The 21,206-nt window shown below is 43.6% G+C and overlaps 1 protein-coding gene across 1 annotated transcript in view; it reads left to right on the forward strand.

Moving 5' to 3' along the window:
* The first annotated feature begins 266 nt into the window (after positions 1-266).
* The window catches only part of kctd16b (potassium channel tetramerization domain containing 16b), an 84,648-nt gene continuing 63,708 nt past the window's right edge, over positions 267-21,206 (forward strand). Inside the window, exon 1 of the mRNA XM_072661678.1 lies at positions 267-1,964. Coding sequence (XP_072517779.1) covers positions 1,121-1,964 — 844 coding nt within the window. The 5' untranslated portion in view covers positions 267-1,120. The remainder of the gene's footprint in view (positions 1,965-21,206) is intronic.

The following is a 21,206-nucleotide window of genomic DNA, read 5'->3' on the forward strand; positions in this document are numbered from 1 at the left end:
TATTACCAGGATGAACCCCGTTAAATGAGGGGTGTGCTCAAGGCTTGTGTCCCCACTTGCTTTTCGGAGTGTGTGTGTTTTAAGACACATCTCTAGAAATGGACAATAAAGTAAAAGGAGCAGTTCTGTGCAGATTTACAGCCCTGCGACCGTCCACCAGCATACTGCTTTAAGATGATGTAATTCTTTATAAGCCATTATGCTTCTCTACCCCCCCCTCCACCCCCCTCTCCACCACCACCACCACCAAACCGCTGAGGCAACATCAGCTGAGGCGCTTCTTTTTCTTTTTTTCCCAGGCACCACCCTGATCGGGAAGAGAGTCGGTGCGCAGTCTCGAGCTGCTCCCCTGCTCTCCTCCTCCTCTTCCTCCTCCTCATTTTGCTCCACCGAGCGCGCGCATCCACCGGACACAAATGACTCCTCTTTCCGAGGCAGAGAGGTGATAAACAAACAACACGACAACCGGGATGGGAAGCTGGGGACTGCTGGGATCGTTCGCTTTGCAGAATCGGCGCGCGGTGCTGGAGCACTCCGAGGGTCCCTGATAGACAAGACGCGAGTGCTCCCTCTCCGAAGTTCCGACCCGGACCACTGCCTTCACGCGTCCGCGAGTTGACTTTCTCCCCCCCCCCCCCGCCTGGCTTTCCCTTTGGTCCGTGGTCAGAAGTTGGACACGCGTTCACGGTTTCAACTTCAGAAGTTGGCGGTGGACTTCCACTTCCAGAAGCGCTGCTGGGGTCCTCCTTTCACTGGCTGTTCTATGGAGGCGTGAATTCTGTTGGAGACAGCCGTCCATCTATAGAGAGAAGCCCCTCCCGGGCTGGTGCAGTTTTACGCACGGATATTTCAGCGTATGTAATCGGCTCACAGAGCCGAGGATCCTGAGGTGAGGGCTGACGCTTCCCACCCAAACTCATCAGTCCAGGGCGTTCAGGTCGGCGAATGGTTTCTGGTGATGTTCCTGGTAAGCGCTTGATCGCAACTCGCTTTGGAGAAGCCTTACGCTCGAGATATTGCGCGTTGGAAGTGGTGGTGGGGGGGCTAGAGGAAACTTTTTTTGTCCCCCCAGCTCCAACACCGTCTCAGTGCAGATAGGTGCCCCTCGCCCAGCCTCCCCATGACCGAAACGATGGCTCTGAGTGGGAACTGCAGGACTCAGCCCACGGCCAAAGACCAAGGGTCCGTCCAGAACAGCTTCCCGGACGTGATTGAGCTCAACGTCGGGGGACAGGTGTACTACACGCGCCACTCCACCCTGACCAACAACCCGGCGTCGTTTCTGGGCAAGCTGTTCTCGCCCAAGAGCAACGCGTCCAACGACCTCGCCCGCGACCCCAAGGGCCGCTACTTCATCGACCGCGACGGCTTTCTGTTCCGCTACGTGCTGGACTACCTCAGGGATCGCCAGGTGGTCCTGCCCGACCACTTCCCCGAGAAGGGCCGCCTGAGGAAGGAGGCCGAGTACTTCCAGCTGCCCGACTTGGTCAAGCTGCTGACGCCCGAGGAGCCCAAGCCCAGCCCGGAGGAGTGCCTGCACAGCGACTATGAGGACGGCTCGCAGGGTAGCGACCAGCGCGCGTGCCCGCCGCCGTCGCTCGTGCCCGCGGACCGGAGGAGCGGATTCATCACGGTCGGCTACCGGGGCTCGTGCACGGCGGGCCGGGAGAGCCAGACGGACGCCCGCTTCAGGCGCGTGCCGCGGATCATGATCTGCGGCAGGATCGCCCTGGCCAAGGAGGTCTTCGGTGAGACCCTGAACGAGAGCAGGGACCCGGACAGGACGCCCGAGCGCTACACGTCCCGCTTCTACCTGAAGTTCAAGCACCTGGAGCGCTCCTTCGACATGCTCTCCGAGTGCGGCTTCCAGATGGTGGCGTGCAACTCGTCCGTCACGGCCTCGTTCGTCAACCAGCACACAGACGACAAGATATGGTCGAGTTACACGGAGTACGTCTTTTACCGTAAGTCCTTATAAATTGTACGCGTACAGTGTCACTCCTGAACGAGCTGCTATGATTAGACGCACATTGAGGCGCCTGCATGTCCTCCAGTCGCCGGCAGAGGGCGCGCTTGGTTTGTAGTCCGCGTCGTGGCTGAGGTACAGACTACAACACGTGCTAAACACCATTTTTTAAACACCATTTTCTCCGTTTTTGACACGATCAAAAGTCTTACAGTGTGTACATGCAAAAAAAGAAAAAGAAAAAGAACAACCACCAGACAATACTCCCCCTCTACAACCCCCCCCCCCCACACACACACATCTACATAAGATCTTAGATCTCTCGTTAGTGCTGTACTGTTTTGTACAGAACAGAAATTCATCAGTTCTATCTAAAATATAAATTGAAGTCTTACAGTGGACACATACACCATATTTAACACCTTTCTGATAATATTTAACCATAGTATATTTGGAAACACATGATCTCACTTCCTGTCGCTTCAGATCAATAGCAGGCTTATGCTATATGGATACTGCAATACATATTAATTATCATAAAAAAGTCTTACTGTGGACACTTACACCTTCTAAACAATTCCAATTTGGAAATGCATGACGCAGGGCGACACATGATCTTACATCCACCCATCAGCGCCATACTGTTCATCTGCAGTATGTCTAGGCTGTAAAGAGACCATGTGTCATTATTTGTTAAACACCATGTTTAAAAAATACGTAGACTTGCAACTTTCCCCCCTGTGGTGCAGGGTTGGTCGTTAGCGCTCTACACTTTCAGCTCAGTAGCAGACCTTGTGCTATTTCCTAGCATAGGCTACTACTTACTTTGCTAATGAGCTGAGCTGATGGTATAGTTCTGTGCTGATGCAGTCTTCAAAGATTTGCTCTAGGTCTACGCTTAGCGCTGTAAACAGTAGGACTTCCTCACCATGGTCTGTTATTGCATGTGTACTGCTTAAGTGACTAAGCAGGTAAAGGTACGGTCAGTAGTTATCTTTGAAGCAGACTAGTTGGCAGTTGTGAATCTCACTATGGTGAAATTTCTAGGACATAATTCGTCCTTATCGGCCCCCAAACCGTTGCCCTTTTTGTTGGCACGCTACTGTTGTTACTATATACAGTGAAATTATTGCATGTTTCATAGCCTTTCTGTTCTGATGCCCAAGTTTTGGCTGTTCCATGAATTGTTTGACATGAATTTTGTTTTATATGAGGCTGGTAACTGCCTAAGCGAAACTCTCCCCCCACCTCCCCTCTTCATCTCAGTCAGCCATCTCAGTGAAGTGGCGAAGGATGATGGCTTTTGTAATGGCTCTCATAATATTTTATAGCGCAACAAAGCACCACCCTCTAATGCGTTACTTGGCCCTAGCACAAGGTAAAATGGAGGAAGCTCATAATGGGGCCTATAGTGGGCCCATTAAAGAAATTACAGCTGCCATCCTCCAGAGGGTTTGCACGTTTTATGTGATGAGGCCTGTTCCATTGTAGTAGTTATTACCTCACAAGCACATTAGAGTAACATAAGCAGCATAATTTGCAATTCTGCATGCTGGACCGTCTCCTGTGACTGGCTGTGTTTTATATTTGTCACAAGTTCCTGATGAGGCTTGCTTGTGGCGCTGACTGATGTGTAGAGAACGGGAATGGGAATATACTCAGGTTAATGATGTTTTGCACAACTGCTTTGCACAACATTCCTGCGGACATGCCAAGAAGTTGCAATGACCTTACGCAACTGTACTGAGCTGTACTGTAAATATTGCACACAGTTCATTCTAGTGACCCTGCCATGTCTCTTGTTCATTATTTATGACATATAAGCATTTCAATGAAGTTGTATTAATGTGGTGCATCACGGCCTGTCTGCTCCATCTGTAACCTTGAACACAGTGTGCACATCGACAAAGTGCTCAAGAAAGTTCGCTGCAGTTTGTTGGGAGTTGCTGGAGTGCTGCCTCACCCCTTCTGTGCCTTCAGCTCTGCTGCCAGGCTGCCACGCTGGCTTTTGCCCCTGGCAGGGGTGCACCAGTTGCTTTTTCAAGGCTTCGTTGCTCCGTTGCGGCGTCTGCTCAGGGTGAGCTCCCCGACAGGCAAATTTATTTACCAATTTGTCGCATGGTTAGAGTGACTGACAATCAATCACTGCTTGTGACAGGCCGAGGACTTCGCCGCTGCGTCTGGCGCCGCTGCCCTCGAGCACGCTATTTGTCGCTTTCAAGGTGGGATAACCTTTTCTCAACCTTTGGAAAAAAAACAGTCCCACCCTCGCTCCTCCCTGGCCTTGGTGTCTGTATCAGCTCAGTCTGGTCTGGAAACAGGGAGACAGTATCTTTTAAAGATCTCAGACTGTCCACCGCTGCCAGAGGATATACTGTCTGTATTGCAATGAACATTGATTTTTAGATGTAGCTGTATTGATAGATCAAGACTATGTAGTTTACTGCCAAGGAACAGTTCAAAATAAGCTCTAAAAATGAACACATCTTAGCAGCCTGTATCATTTCCTCTATAATACTCTGTAAAGTATCCCCTTGCTTTAATTAGAGCAGCAAACAAGTCATGTAAGGACCATGACCATTTCAGACCAGGTACTGGGTAAACATAAAAGCCAGAGTAGGGCCCATAATGGATATTATTCATCTTTAATTAAGTATGACCAACATTTTGGTACCTTTGGTATTAAGGATCCCTGTCTGTTTTTTTAATAATTTAAAAAATATTTTTTCTTAAATTTACACAATGTAAATTCATGTAAACCCCCCTTATCACCTGCCTCTTTTCAAACTGCTGCTCATGCAACACCTTTAGGTGAGGTCAACATGCTCAAAGGAATGCGTGGCTCTCCATCTCCAATACAATAGCTAACCAACATCACACTAATAGTGATGTGGAGGGGGAAGCACCATTAGCCCAATTATGCACTCTCAGGCTCCAGTTGCTGATGGCAAACAGCATGAACTGAGATTCGAACCAGCGATCCTTACTCTACTGGTATTGAGTACTTGTTACCTGGGCAATGGTTATCAAGCCTTATAGAATCACCTTAAGCATTTGTACTAAAAGGTTACTTAATGACAGCACTACCTATGTTGGGTAAGGATTACACCAATCTTTTGTTCCTGTTTATTTGTTTTTCACCAATAACAGGGTGCATATCTCAGCTACTATTATCAGTCAATTAAAACGTTTTTGCACACCACACCATGATTGAGATTAGCATTAGTAAGGAATGCAGCTGTTCATGCTAATCAAAGGCAGAAAACCGGTACTGCTCTTTAGTGGAGAGTAAATGGATGAGCTTGTCCAGAACAGGCTCGGCATGCCCCTGACTGCACTATGTAACTTTGTTGATGCGGGCAGAACAGCGCTTGTGAGAACTGCGTAACTCTGGAACAAAACTCTACCGCACTACTCTAGTGCACATGCTTCTCTCACTTTCAGTGGTGGTTCTGTGTCTCTCAGCTTGTCCAGAAATGCTTGTCGAATTGTGTCCTTTAGGTGCTGAAAGCGTGAATTACACTAATCAACTGTAGGGAGAGCCCAAGAGCAAGAAATGCTAATTCTCACATAATGCTCCTACAGTTGTCTGGGGAGTTTACATCAAAAACACATGAACAGTACGCTGGCAGATAATGAATTTTGTCACTGGTCCTTGTCATACCTTACTATGCCTGGCCACTCCAACAGTGCCACAGAGGAGAGGGCATAACATGGCAGGGGTGGGGAGCGTGTGGCGTGACAGGGACAGGGTGGTTAAAAAAAGACTGGACGGACAGCACAGTGTGGTCTTGTTTAAACTCATTTGCCCAGTGAGGAGATGAGCCATGACAGCTCGGATGCTCCTCTTGTTAAGTGCAGCTGCTCCCCAGTTCAGTCCATCAGGGGACCTGCCACTGAATCCAGCATCTGCATTATTAACTACCAGAGAAAGAGAGAAGGGGGCGATCACATTTAGTTGGGAAAATGGTGGGAAAAACAGGCCTATTAGTTCATTTTCTTGGTAAGGTCATCTTTATTTGCTGTAACTGACAGTGTTGTTCATTTAATGAACACTCGCGCAGTGGCACGTCACTTATGTCGACCACGCGGGCGATTTTTGTGAGCGCATCCTTTTCATCTCCTGGCACATGACGTGTGAAGAGAGAACAGTGTGACTTTCAAAGAGAGTGAATGTGCAGAGTGGTGAAAGACAAGGTTCCATGACAGCAGTCCTGCTGGGCATGTTGACATTTCCAAAAGAGAGAGTGAGAGCGATAGAGCCAGAACCCAGAGACAGTGGTTGGATGTCTGAATTAGTTAACATCAAACCCAATACCATTAAACACCAGTGTAACCAGTATAGTTGGAAATAATCTGGTTGTTGCTGTGGTTGCTATGGTGTAGCTAGGTGGTTGCTATGGTGATATCCATGATATCTCAGGTAAATGCTGTGATGTTGCTCAGTGCTTTCTAAATAAGTGGGATAGAAGTGCAAGGTGGTTGCCAGGGTATTTCAGAAGGTTGCCATGATGTTGCTTTTTGCTTTACAGTGCACATACTGAGTTACTGTATTTTGTTACTGTCTTTTACTCCTTAAAAAAGGAAATTGTTATTACAAACTTCTATTACCAAAGAATAGCCAATCCAGCTTGTACAGAAGTCCCTGTAGTTACTGTGTAATACACCTTAGTGTGTAATAAACCTTGCTGTGTTAAGTATTATTTTGGAAGATTTTGTAATTGGACACTATTAAAATTGAATATGTGTGCTTCTACTCAGTTACATTTGTAATTGTAATTGTACAATGTAATTGAGTAAAAGGTCACTAACAAAAGTACTGTACTCTTTACTTATTACATTTTCTTTTGGACCTTTAAATTGCTTTAAAAGTTTATTCAAGAATAAAAATGGTTACTGGTCAGTTGGACAAAAAAGCAAATGATCAAGCCTCCTACGCAGATTCTAATAAAGGACTACAGCCATTCTTATAAGAAGGAATACCATTTTAGTTTGTATATCTTGATGACATTTTATAGTTTTACAAAGTAATGTTCAGGAATGTTATAAAGGAACATTGTAGTGATATTCAGCCTACATCTTTCCCCAGGTCTTTCCCCCCAAAGTATTCCTTCCTAATTAGTCATTTCCAACTAACTAGTGGAGAAATGAATGAATAAGTGAAGTGAAGTCAGCCAACCACTTATTTTTATGGAGGACACTAACTGCCAATTCCGTAATGTTAACTAACAGACATCTGCATTGGCTAGCATTGTGTTTAGTAATGGGGGGAGAGGGAAAACCATTCTACTCACTCAGAAAGGAATAGAGAGAGAGCGAGGCCAGTTATACTCTCTAATAAGGCTGGGCGAAATGGTAAAAATATTGTATCACAATATTTAAAGACAGTTTCACGAGACACAATATTTAGCATGATAGATGTGATCGCAGACAAAATGCATCAGTAGTGACATATTTTAACAAACTACTATCCAAATACTCTCCCATATTTAGTCATCCAGTGATGTTTATTCCAAATCCGTTGCATGTCATACAGTGAAATCAGACTGATTGCACTGTTTGTAATAAATTGCAATCAGTTTAGCAGTGTTCTTTGAGCACTGACGATATCCTCAATATGCTTAGAAAAGTATATTGTGTATCACGATAACAAGATTCATCACGATACGATAAAAAAATGGATATATTGCCCAGCTGTACTCTCTAAAACTTCAGGCCACAGATGGTTGGGGCATAGATAGGGGTAGAACGGATAATCTCCAATGAAAGGGCTGCAATCAGACTATTAATATGTTTGAAAGATGACTTTGATTGGTGCAAAATAAAGCAGAGATGAATAGAATAAAAAAACATTCCAAATGCAAAACAAATACTTACTTACAATCAGGTCACCTCACTGTGCAGCTTATTTTAAAGTAAAGCAAGAAAAAAGCCTTCCCTTAACACAGTTGCTTGCTTTTTTTGCCTCATGACAGTCATCTAATGGCAGCTCCTAGCTGTTAGAAGTCCTTGTCATCTCTGTTATTCATACCCAGAGATATGACTGCTTTTATGTCGTAAGAATGTTGATAATATAGTTATTCCTATGCCTGCTATAGTTACATAAAAAGGTTGATAACTGCGAGCCTAGGAGTTTGTTTCTCCTTATACATTATTCATTTACATGTTTTTTTTAAGTAAATTGCAACCAAATGAATTTCATTGTAAAATTAGAAAATTTGATTAATTGAGCAAGAATATGATTCAGTCTGGACTCACTGTGGACAGAGATAGCTATTGTTTTTTTTTTTTTTTGTCACAGCATACAGCAGCAAAGTGGAGTTAGGCATGAAAAAGACTGAGACTGAGAGGGTAAGAAGGGTGCAGGGGAGACTGAGAGAGATTGGGGAACCAAAAATACCATGACAGAATGTCTTTAAAGAAAATAAATGGACAGATTTGCTGCCCGCAGAGGTGTCCTCTGAACAACGTTAAGACTATATCTCAAGGACTGAAAGAATCTTCACATAGGTTATCAATCTTCACACGTGTCAAACTGTGTTCTACCCAAGCCACAGTTCTGCAGAGATTGGTGTTTCCAGTTGTGTCACAATCAGAATTCTTGCTTTGCTGACGAACTGTATCAAGTGTGTTTATCAATCAGTAACACTGAATTCAGAGCTGTGGCTCGGAGTGATGGTAAAAGTTATATACAGTGGGGAAAAAATGTATTTAGTTAGTCACAATTGTGCAAGTTCTCCCACTTAAAAAGATGAGAGAGGCCTGTAATTGACATCATAGGTAGATCTCAGCTATGAGAGACAAAATGAGAAAAAAAAAATCAGAAAATCACATTATCAGATTTTTAAAGAATTTATTTGCAAATAATGGTGGAAAATAAGTATTTGGTCAATAACAAAAGTTCACCTCAATACTATACTTTGTTATATATGCATTGTTGGCAATGACAGAGGTCAACCGTTTTCTGTAAGTCTTCACAAGGTTGGCACACAACGTTGCTGGTATGTTGGCCTTCCTCCATGCAGATCTTCTCTAGAGCAGTGATATTTTGGGGCTGTCGGCAGGCAACACAGACTTTCAACTCCCTCCAAAGGTTTTCTATGGGGTTGAGATCTGGAGACTAGCTAGGCCACTCCAGGACCTTGAAATGCTTCTTATGAAGCCACTCCTTTGTTGCCCTGGCAGTGTGCTTGGGATCATTGTCATGCTGAAAGACCCAGCCACGTTTCATCTTCAATGCCCTTGCTGATGGAAGGAGTCGTCCAAGTCCCTTTGCAGAGAAACAGCCTCAAAGCATGATGTTGCCACCCCCATGCTTCACAGTTGGTATGGTGTTCTTTGGATGCAACTCAGCATTCACTCTCCTCCAAACACAACGAGTTGTGTTTGTACCAAACAGTTCTACTTTGGTTTCATCGGACCATAAGACATTATCCAGAACATCCAAATGCTCTCTAGCAAACTTCAGACGCGCCCGGATATGTACTGGCTTAAGCAGAGGAACACGTCTGGCACTGCAAGATCTGAGTCCCTGGCGGCGTAGTGTGTTACTGACGGTAGCCTTTGTAACGTTGGTCCCAGCTTTCTGCAGGTCATTCACTAGGTCCCCCCGTGTGGTTCTGGGATTTTTGCTCACCGTTCTTGTGATCATTTTGACCCCACGGGCTGAGATCTTGCGTGGAGCCCCTGATCGAGGGAGATTAGCAGTGATCTTGTAGGTTTCCCTTTTTCTTGTTATTGCTCCCACAGTAGATTTCTTCACACCGAGCTGCTGCCTATTGCAGATTCAGTCTTCCCAGCCTGGTGCAGGTCTACAATTTTGTTTCTGGTGTCCTTCGACAGCTCTTTGGTCTTCACCATAGTGGAGTTTGGAGTGTGACTGCTTGAGGTTGTGGGCAGGTGTCTTTTATACTGTTTACTAGTTCAAACAGGTGCCATTAATACAGGTAATGAGTGGAGGACAGAGAAGCCTCTTAAAGAAGAAATTGGTGCAAATTGGGGAACAAATCGGATCAAATTTATAACAAAACAAAACAAAAAAGTTCAGAAGGTGTTTTTTTACTTCTCCAGTAAAGTTGGAGATTTCTGTGTGACAGTGATGATTTATTAATAAAACGTTAGGAAGCCAATATTATGATATCTTTAATGTAGAGAAAGCAGAATTAAATGCACAGCTTAACAGTCACGAACTTGACATGACCTGTCATGAACGACAATATTAAAATATAAAATTGTTACAAAAACAACACCGTTTGAACAGAGATGCAGCTACTCCAAGCTATTGATATCATTTGCCTGTTACCTTAAATCTAAAATTATATAACAAATAATCAGGCTAAAACCCTGGGAATAACTATTGCTGTAGTACAATTTGAAACATACACTATGGACACAAGTATTGCAAGTATTGTAAGTACAAGGACTCCTGCTCATTCATTGTTTCTTCTGTAATCAAGGCTATTAAAAAGAGTTTCTCCTGCTTATGTTGGAGTAACTGTCTCTACTGACAGGGAAGACTTTCTACTAGCTTGTGGAGAATTGCTGTGAGGATTTAATTGCATTTAGTGACAAGAGCATTAGTGAGGTGAGGATGTTGGATCTAAAAGCAGCAGTATCTACGCTTCATTGTCTCTGTGGGCTCAACACCCTCCATGCACTGCCTGATTAATCTGGTGACTGAGTCTGCATACTCATCAATGTTGTCTGACAAACCACGGAACATCTTCCAGCCCACATGATCAAAACAGTTCTGCAGAATAGATTCTGATTGGTTCAAACAGCGATGGAGCTTCCTTAAGATGGGCAGCTCCTGTTTCAGCTTCTGTCTACAAGTTGGCAGGGGGAGGATGGAGGAGTGATCTTATTACCTGCCAGATCCACTGATGATACAATAGACCTGGCTTTGCACACTGCCCTTTCCCTCCTAGACAATAAGGACACATATGTGAGAATGTTGTTTGTGGACTACAGTTCAACATTCCACACCATTGTTCCTCTGAGGCTCGACATCATGCTCCGGGATCTGGGTCAGAACGGTTCCCAGTGCAGCTGGAACTTCCTGATGGTCGACGGCAGGTGGTTAGGATGTGTGGCATTATGTCCTCCTCACTAACCCTCAAAGGTGGTGAAGAAGGCACAACAGCAGCTCTTCTACCTCGCAGATGGCTGAGAGGGATATGTTATGAATCTCCACATTCTCAGGACATTCTACACCTGCACTGTGGAGAGCATTCTGACAAGCTGCACCACCACCTGATACGGGAACTACACCACTCTCAAGTGAAAAGCTCTGCAGAGGGTGGGCGCAAGGCCCAGCATGTCATCGGGGTTTAGCCCCCAAACCTTCTGGATGTATTTACCAGTTGCTGTCTGAGGAAGACCAGAGACATAATAAAGGACTCCACCAACCCAATTCACTGTCTGTTCTCACAGCTGCCCAGTGGCAAGCGGGACAGAAGCATGAATGCCCAGAAAAAGCCGGTTTCAAGACAGCAAATAACTGGATCGGGACATCCCTAGTTTGATATGTAGTGGAGTAAACATCTCAAAATGTGGAAACATCTATAGTAAATAAAATAGACCTTCCTTCAATCTGAGCCATTGACAAGGGCCAAATTGTAATGACTAGGAGACAAGGTCAGAGCATCTCTGAAACTATCGGTTCCCTGGGGTGTTCCTGGTATGCTGTGGTTACTACCTAGCCACCAAATATGGTTTAAGAAAGAACAACATGGGCACCCAAGGCTCATTCATTGCGATCAATGGAGACTAATAACATACAGAATTTAAGGATCTGCTGCTAATGTCTTGGTGCCAGACACAACAGGATTCCTTCAGAGCTCTGGTGGAGTCCAAGTCCTGATGGGTCAGAGCTGTTTTGGCAGCATGAGCACCTACACAATATTTGGCATATTTGGTTTTAATGTTATGGCTAATTGGTATAGATGCCCTGCTGTGTTGAGAGGTTTCTGACTGGGATGCAATATTTCACACCCACATTTCACCCAAATTACCACAAAATTAGTCTCAGATCAGAGGTTTAGGCTAGCTTCTCCCGCCCTCAGTGAGTGACGGATCAATATTTCAACGAAACTGCAGATTTCTGACAGCAGCGGGTGCAATAATTAGAAGACAAACCTCATTAGAACAGATGAAGTACCACTATACACACTCAGACTGATGTCTTAGCAGGAAACGTGTACGATCCGCCGTACCTGATCTCAGCTAACACCAGCTGGATTCCGGAGCTAAGTACTTTAGGGCCGTGTGAATGAAAAACTCCTAATCTCTCTTTGATAAAGACTTGCAGTGAGCACCCAGCGTTATTGTTATTGATTCACGAGTGCAATGATGCAGAATACACTGCTTCTAATGTGGGCCCGTATCCAAGAAGGAGTGGCTTTGAAGCACATAACACATAAATAGACATCATATCGCTTCTGTGTGGTAAATCATTTGAGCTCATGAAAAGCTTCATCTGCTGGCACTGCTGTTGAGAGTGCAAACAGTGTGTATGCTGGAGTCAGTTAGCATTCCGCTCCAGGCCAAGATACATCCAAGCTGACTGTTAATAATGAAGCTGCCAAAAAGCTTTTTTAGATGCTCAAAAAAGATCCACTTTTGGTTTATTAAAAATCGTTCAGTTGACTGCTTACAAGCAGCTTTGTAAAGAACCGTACGCTGAAAATGACTTCTGTGGTGGTGTTTTTTTCAACCAGTGGGCCACAGTCCCCACCGCAGTCACGTGTTTAGCGACATGCTGAGCTCGAATGAAAGGCAGAGCAAGCAAACCTGGGTTGAAAGCACTCCTACCACAATTCCCTCGACTCTGTGCCCTGAAGTATGAGGCTTCATCCTCTAAACGTGTGTGTTTTGAGCCTCCATTAGCTGGAGCACAGTCTGTGCTGTGGTGTTTAGCCTGCTAACTAACCTATCTTAGGCCGGCTACAAGTCCAAGCATGGCAGAACCGGTCTTATTATTTCCAACACCAGTCGCTCGACTTCTCTCTCAGACACACAGAAGGTTTTCTGGTCAGCGCTTGTGTGGGAGCTCAGCAGTTAGTCAGCAGCAGCTCGGTGGAGCTGTAGCTGAGCTAGCTCAGCAAAGACTAGCTTAGCGAGTGAGCTACAGATCCAGAACCATGGAGGAAAACGTTCATTTCAGCCTCTGTTCTTTTAGCAGCAGTTGCTCGATCTAAGTGATGGTCAAACACTTAAACAATTGAATGACTGATTTCAAGTTCTGCACAGTGTTCGCTTAGGGGCTGTTTACACTGCCATTGAAATGACTCATAGTGTTCCAAACGCCAAAAAACATCCAAACTTGCCCTGTTCAAATATTTGTGTTAACAGGCCAGTACTAGAAGTTATGGACCAAACGGGGGGCAAATAACTGGGTCGGGGGCGTCAGGATGTCCCTAGTTTGAAATGTAGTGGAGTAAAAATCTCAAAATATGTAAATAAAGTGGACCTTCCTGGAGGTGCTTTTCTGTTGTCCACCACTGCCTTTGTGTGGTTTCTCATTGCTGCTGTCATTTATTGGTCATGTTTAATTTTTCATGTTTATGAATTTTTCTGAACTGTGCTAAACTTTGAAAAATGGAATATCTGAGTGCCAAATTGTGATGGCTAGGAGACAAGGTCAGAGCAAGGTTTTGTGGGGTGTTCCTGGTATGCTGTGGTTAGTACCTAGCTACCAAATATGGTTTAAGAAAGAACAACATGGGCACCCAAGGTTCATTCATTGCGATCAGTGGAGACGCATTAAAATGCATCCGATTTTATCTTCCTGTGTAAAAACCACACCGATGTGTACATCATTTCCATTTAACGTCCTGTAAACAACAGTTTCTCATCAAAATTGTCCTGATTTGAGAGACTATGAACAGTTTCGAGAAATGGTGAGGGTTCTACAACGTGGATTAATAGACTCACAGTTCTCACATTCCCGTAACGACGCTATCAGAAAATGTGATAGACTGTTTAAACAGCATGGGAACTTACACTATAATACTGCTCTCATATATAAGGATAGAGAGATTGAGATGGAGCTCCACGTATTTCCGCCTACCCAGAGAAATACGATCACAGGAAACGCATTCTGTTCACACTCGCATTAAATGTGGACGAGATCCGTCCCTGACCACCTACAAATGTGGCTTTTCATGCAAACATGTAAAATTCAAATGTGATCTGATCACCCAAAAAGACGTGTTAATGCTAGGTGTAAACAGGCTCTTTGTTAGTCACCCTATGAGCAAACTGAGGTTTGTATTTGATCGTTATTCTGTTTAAAATAACGCAGGACGAGATGGGCTACATCTGTGCTACTTGCGCAACTTACGCTACTCTTTACTTTCTCATCATGGCCTTACACACTCTTATACACATGTTTCTCCACAAAGGAGTGCTGCAGGTACTCAAATAGCGATTGGTGCTTTGTATCAATATCACTGTGTGTTCCTATTTGCATACATGGACAGTAATCACATTGGGTAGCAAGCACATAAAAGGTTAGAAAGTATCCGCTCACTAACGGGTTATTTTTCGCCTTCAATTGTATGTTGACTTGCATACCCACCCTCTTTCAGCTTGCTATCACAATGCCATATAATTGATAATTTATGGAAAAATCCTTCTCAGATATATGCAATCAATAACACAAGCCAGGGTTCTCCAGTTCAGGTCATGCAGAGCTAGTGTCTAGCAGAGAAAATCACCAAACTATGCAGGACACCAGCTTTCTAGGACTGGATCTGAAGAACCCTGATATAGGCTATGTGTTCCCCTGTGATTTTGAGCCACTGCATTTCTGGAATATTTATTTCTGGGAGTGTTTGCACAAGAATTTTTAATCGCTTTAAACTCACTCATAATTATGTTTACAGTGTGATGTTTGTTGATGTAAACTAGACTGGCTTTGAATTGAATAAGTATGAAATTCTTCCTGAACTTCAAAGCATATAAAAAAAAAAAAGGCCTTCGGGGCCAGTGAGGAGTCTGTCAGTGTGGAATCTGGCCTTACATCTGAGCTGTGGCGATCAAGTGAATGTTAGTGTCCCGAGTCCAGTGTTATCTAAGAACTTTGACACATCACTAATACTAAAGTGAAGGTGAAGCTGAGGTAGAGTTCAAAAGGCTTATATTATAAGGTTCTGAGAAAAGAAGTCCCAAAGCCATGTGCTGGTGAGAGCTTGGAGCCTTGAAAATCTGCTTGCATTAAAAGCAGGCTGTCACCTCTCCCATTATAGCGCCAGGACTAGCTCTTAATTGTGTAAACGTTAGCATTGATCAGCATGCCTCGGAGGCAGAGGGATAATTGTGTGGTGTGCCTGCTCCGTGGTCTAAGCTGAGGTCTGTGGAGTTAATATGCAAGACACTTTGCGAACCTTGCGCTCCACAGCAAACAGGGCCGACAATTATCAAAATCCATCACCCATGAATCTCATTTTCGCCAATTAAAACCAAGTAAAGTTGCGGCCTGACATCGCGGTGCCAAGCTCCTCTTTAATCATTTGGCTTTTGGTCTTGATGTGCGAGGAATGTTAGCATTTAGAGCAGCCTGTCCAGCTCATGGACATGGGCCAGCAAATATTAGCATTTCTGTTGTGAATCGGACACCCTGGTCGAGTTGATCTGACCTCGCCGTTTAAGCAGTCGATGGATATGCAGTCTCTGGTAAAACAGTACACTTTCCATTCTCCACCTTGAAATATTTCAAATTCCTGCATTTAATTGAGCCACCTTATAATCAGCCCAGGCTGTGTTTTCTCTCCTTCATTTCTTCCTGCTCTGTTGTTCTCATTTTCTCTGAGCCTTGTTTCATACTGAGCACTGACTCGTCTCGTGTTTCCACCCCCGTACCCATCCGGGCATGCGTCTGTTTCTCTTTGAACTGCTCCACAGAGCCAAATTGTTTTCTGTAGCTTGTGAATTTAGACGGAATGCTCATGGCTGCACAGGCAGTGTTTGCCACTCAAACATGGCTAATTCTCTTGCATGCCGTGCATTGGAAATGAGGCCTAAACGAGGCTTCCACTAAAGAAGGACTCTGTGTGCTAAAAGCTTTGAAGGGAACATTCTGGTGCACATGGTATGTTCTTCCCTTTAGCTCTTTAGCTGTCTTCAGCAAAAGTCCAGAAGCAGATCCATTGATTTTTTTTCTTCTTCTTCTACTTCACCTAGCAGTGCTGGAATGGTCTCACTGAGCTTGCAATGCCTCATTATTTCATTATATTTAGGTGAGCACTGTGGGAGTCAGTGGTCTGCTGCATATGAGTACCACAGTTATTATAGCGTTAGTACAGTGTTCGAATGCGTGGTATAATGGGTGGTATCTCAAAATTAGGACGGTATTTCAAAAACCTAGCATGTCTGATGTGTCAGATTTCTGTTTTTTGGCGATCTAGTTCACAGCCAAACGAACGCTCTGAAAACAGGTGGAAAAAATAACAAGCCCATTGTAGTTGTGAGTTAACAACGTGTGGGAGACCATTCCCTTGACTCTTCACTCTCAGGTATACTGCTTAATCCCCTAAAGTGTGTGATTTGAGCCTCAGTTAAAGTCCATACACAGCAAAACCGTCTCATTATGCCTTTATATTTCTCAACACCAGTCGCTTGACTTCTCTCTCAGACACTCAGAAGGTTTTCTGGTCAACGCTTGTGTGGGAGCTCAGCAGTTAGTCAGCAGCAGCTCGGTGGAGCTGTAGCTGAGCTAGCTCAGCAAAGACTAGCTTAGCGAGTGAGCTACAGATCCAGAAAACGTTCATTTCAGCAGCTCTGTCCTTTCTTGTCTATGTTAATTATGTTTGAACGTAAATCGTGCTTGGTCACATGTTACCATATTTGCTGTTGTTCCGGTTCTTTTTCTTCTTCTATCGTCTGATGGATGACGATAGCCTGCCTCAACCTTCTGAAACCGGGCCAAAAGTCCTCACCATCCAAAAAAAGGTTTTCAAACTGCAAACTTTTTTTCAGTTTTGCAGTGGAGCTGCAGGGCTAATGTAACGTCTCAAGGCTCATCTATGCACAGTGTTGCTTCTGCACTGGAAGCCATGGGGGCAGTGTAGCCAACGTTTCAAGCGAAACATGACCACTATGTAATGGCCACAACGAAGAAAAAACGTATGGCGAATCTGTTACGTTGGTATGTAAGGTCAGATAGACTTGCTAGACTTCCTGATAACGTACTGTTATCTGTAAAAACAGTCAAAACCATAGAGAAGTGATAATCAAGTGATAAGGGGTGAGACTACTGAAATATAGAATGTGATTTTATTCATTATGAATGGAAAACTGAACATTTAATTTTTAATCAATAAAGTGCAAACCTCCAGATGTCCCAAATGTCCACACAAAAGATGGTACAGAATGTACCTCTGTGTTTTGCTTCAGTACCCTGTTCACTGTTCTTTTACTTGAGTGCAACGTCTGAAGAACTAAATTCTAAAGCCCCTCTGTGGGTTCTAGCCTAGAGGACACCTGGAGCCCCTGGCTGATTGACAGCTTTGAAAGGTTACGCACACTTCGTCACAGCACCTCAATCTTCTTCTGTAGTTGATTTACTGTGCAGCTGGATGACGCTAGAGACTCCCCAGGGAAAACAGTACCTGTGGTGGCTGGTCTTATCTGTCTACATCTTCACATCGGCAGGGTGGCAAAAAAAAAATAAAAAGAAAAAAGAAGCAAGGGCTAGTGGTCTCAAAATCCATTCGCCACTTAATAGGACCTAAAAGACTATCCTCTGTGAGCTAACGCTCGATTTCTTGCCTCCCGCCACACGGATTTCCTGCCGACCTTCCCAAGGTGAGAAAAGTGGCTCTCGATTGACGCTGGCAGACAGAAGTGGCCTCCCTGTGATTGATGAAGAATGATTTGCTCTGTTGCCTTAGTGCTGCACTTCTCCTCCGTGGACTCTGCGGTGGAGGTTGATCAGGTCGCCCACAAGCTCGTGAGGCAGAGCTTCTAGTGGCTGCACTGCATTAAGTCCATAGTAATGAGCTTTCGCAGGCTCAGTGGGCTGCTAATTTGAACGGGTGCGCTCCAGTTGTGCTGAAAAATTCACAGGCTGTTTGCACTTTAACATGTCGTGTGAATCACATCCAGGCAATGTTGTTCAGATTAGATGCCATTTACACCTAGCTATGTTAAAGCACCTCTGTTAGCTCTGCTTTTCTCATTATATTCACACCCAAGGACTCTCCTGGGATGATGTCATGTCAGAAATGCTGCTCTATACATTGATGCATTTTTGGGATGTACCGATACTACTTTTTCCATTCTGATACCGATTTCAGATTTTCAAGTATCTGCTGATACAGAGTAAGGAGACTGATGCCAACTCTGACTTAAATATTGGATAGATAATCCAGTCCTGATATTTATAGTGTTCTTCTTTTTTAAAGCCTCAACTTTTTTATATCTTATCCCAAATAAGATATAATAAGCTTGGAAAAACAGCAGCTAGTGGTTTTCAGGTCTGCCAAGTAAGACAATGGAGACTTTTGATATATTTTTGACTACATGCTGCAAGTGAGCATAAGTGTGTCTTTGTCGTGAAGAATGTCCGCCCTACGTCATCATTCTCACAACACTCAATCCATTTCCAATTACTCTGTTCACCCACAGTACAAACACATTAGATCCCATAGACTTTGACAAGGTGTACAAATATCCCACTGCACTGCTGACTATTGTACTGAAGTTCTTGTTTAAATCCACAGGTTTGCACTTAATATGTAAACCTTTGTTTACAGTTTAAAAAAAAAAACATAAATGTATACTTGAAATGCACAGTGTACTGTCTTTGGAGGAAGATTAATTGTTTAGAATAATCGGCTAATCTACAAAATGATCCAAAGATTAATTGCAGCCCTGAATGTGAATGAATTAGTCTAGTCAAGTTTTGAACTTGCTGTTCAGTGCTGCTTAAAAAACAGATTTCAGTTCTTTGGCTATCTAGTTCACAGCCAAATAAGCTTAAGTGGTGGTGCTGTGGGAGCTCACAGATTGGTGATGTCACGTTCTGAAAACAGGTGGAAAAAATAACAAACCCACTGTAGTTGTGAGTCAATGACGTGTGGGAGACCATTGAGACCCTTGACTCTTCGCTCTCAGGTGTGCTGCTTTATCCCCTAAGCGTTTGTGATTTGAGCCACAGTTAAAGTGATCCATCATGTCTTACGTTATTTCTTCTTTCTTCTTTGTCTCTGTCTTTTATTAATTACTAATTATGTAAAGCTGCTTTGTGACGACAACAGTTGTAAAAAGCGCTACACAAATAAATCTGACTTGACTTGACTAAAGTATATAAACCTTTATTTACAGTTTTGTCAAAAAATCTTAACTTTATACTTGAAATGCAAACACATTAGATCCCATAGACTTTGACAAGGTGTACAAATATCCCACTGCACTGCTGACTATTGTACTGAAGTTCTTGTTTAAATCTACAGGTTTGCACTTAATATGTAAACCTTTATTTACAGTTTTCAAAAAAAAACATAAATGTATACTTGAAATGCACAGTGTACTGTCTTTGGAGGAAGATTAATTGTTTAGAATAATCAGCTAATCTACAAAATGATCCAAAGATTAATTGCAGCCCTGAATGCGAATGAATTAGTCTAGTCCTCTCAGTTTTGAACTTGCTGTTCAGTGCTGTTTAAAAAACAGATTTCAGTTCTTTGGCTATCTAGTTCACAGCCAAATAAGCTTAAGTGGTGGTGCTGTGGGAGCTCACAGATTGGTGATGTCACGTTCTGAAAACAGGTGGAAAAAATAACAAACCCACTGTAGTTGTGAGTCAATGACGTGTGGGAGACCATTGAGACCCTTGACTCTTCGCTCTCAGGTGTGCTGCTTTATCCCCTAAGCGTTTGTGATTTGAGCCACAGTTAAAGTGATCCATCATGTCTTACGTTATTTCTTCTTTCTTCTTTGTCTCTGTCTTTTATTAATTACTAATTATGTAAAGCTGCTTTGTGACGACAACAGTTGTAAAAAGCGCTACACAAATAAATCTGACTTGACTTGACTAAAGTATGTAAACCTTTATTTACAGTTTTGTCAAAAAATCTTAACTTTATACTTGAAATGCTCAATGTACTGTCTTTGGAGGAAGATTAATCGTTTAGAATAATCGGCTAATCGACAAAATGATGGAAAGATTAATAGCAGCCCTAAAGGTGAGTGCATTAGCCTCTGCCTCCCAGTTATGAACTCGCTGTTCAGTGCTGCTTAAAAACCAAAAAATTAAGTGCAGTTCTGCCAGTAGAACAGAGCATTTCCCCCATAGTTTTGGTTCTAACCAGCCATAATTCAATAGTAAGGGGTGGTGGGAGGGAGTCCATTTGCCCAATCCATATAATGAAATAGAGTATCTTTGTCACTTCAGATGTTCAGCAAAACAAGGTAGTTTTGGCCGTGTGGAGAAAAATGACAATGAAAATGGGCAAACATTTACGGAAGAGTAACTTAAACACAGTCAAAGCTCAGAAAACACACATATTACGTTAAGTTTAATGTTCCGCTGTAATATAGCAGACTCTAAGCTGTTTCTTCTGAGTGCTCCAGAGGCAGCTCTGCCAGAACAAAACAAAAGATCAGAACTATATTGGGCCAATTCCCATTCTATAACAGCCAATCCCCAAGCCATAAAAACATGTCTGGATTGGTATCGGCATCAGGACATCCCTAGTTAAAACTGCTGCTCCGTTTAAGGTGGAATGGATGTCCAAATAAGAAGCCAGCAAGTAAGAAGCCAACTTTAGCAGTGTAAGATCAGCTTGTCAGATTCTGCTGAGGTTGATGTAGCATAGTGGATAACAACATTGCAGACTAGGGTCCAATTTCCCCAGCTGGGCAAGCACAGCATGCTTCGCCAATGACAGTCCTTGGGTAAGACTCTTAAGGCTGCATTCGCATCCCTGTGTAACATGATTTAAATGTAAATTGCCGTGGATAAGTGCATCAGCCAGATGCCTTTAGTGTAAAGGGAAATTCAATGTGCCAACGTGACAGGCAGGGTTCTGGAGACTGTATTACTGTTGGTGCATTACCAATGTAGCAATTTTCAAATGTACATCATGTGAAGATGAACAGCAGTGGCAAGCAGAATGTGCAAAAAAACAAAACAAAAAAAACCCCACAGGGGTGTTGAGTAGGCTAAAAAGAAAAAAAGCAGGAGAAAGGCTGTGAAGAGTTTGGACTGGGCTAGTCTGCAGCATGTAACTCCCAG

Source organism: Salminus brasiliensis, chromosome 18, assembly GCF_030463535.1.
Source record: "Salminus brasiliensis chromosome 18, fSalBra1.hap2, whole genome shotgun sequence".
In the NCBI taxonomy this organism is placed as follows: Eukaryota; Metazoa; Chordata; class Actinopteri; order Characiformes; family Bryconidae; genus Salminus; species Salminus brasiliensis.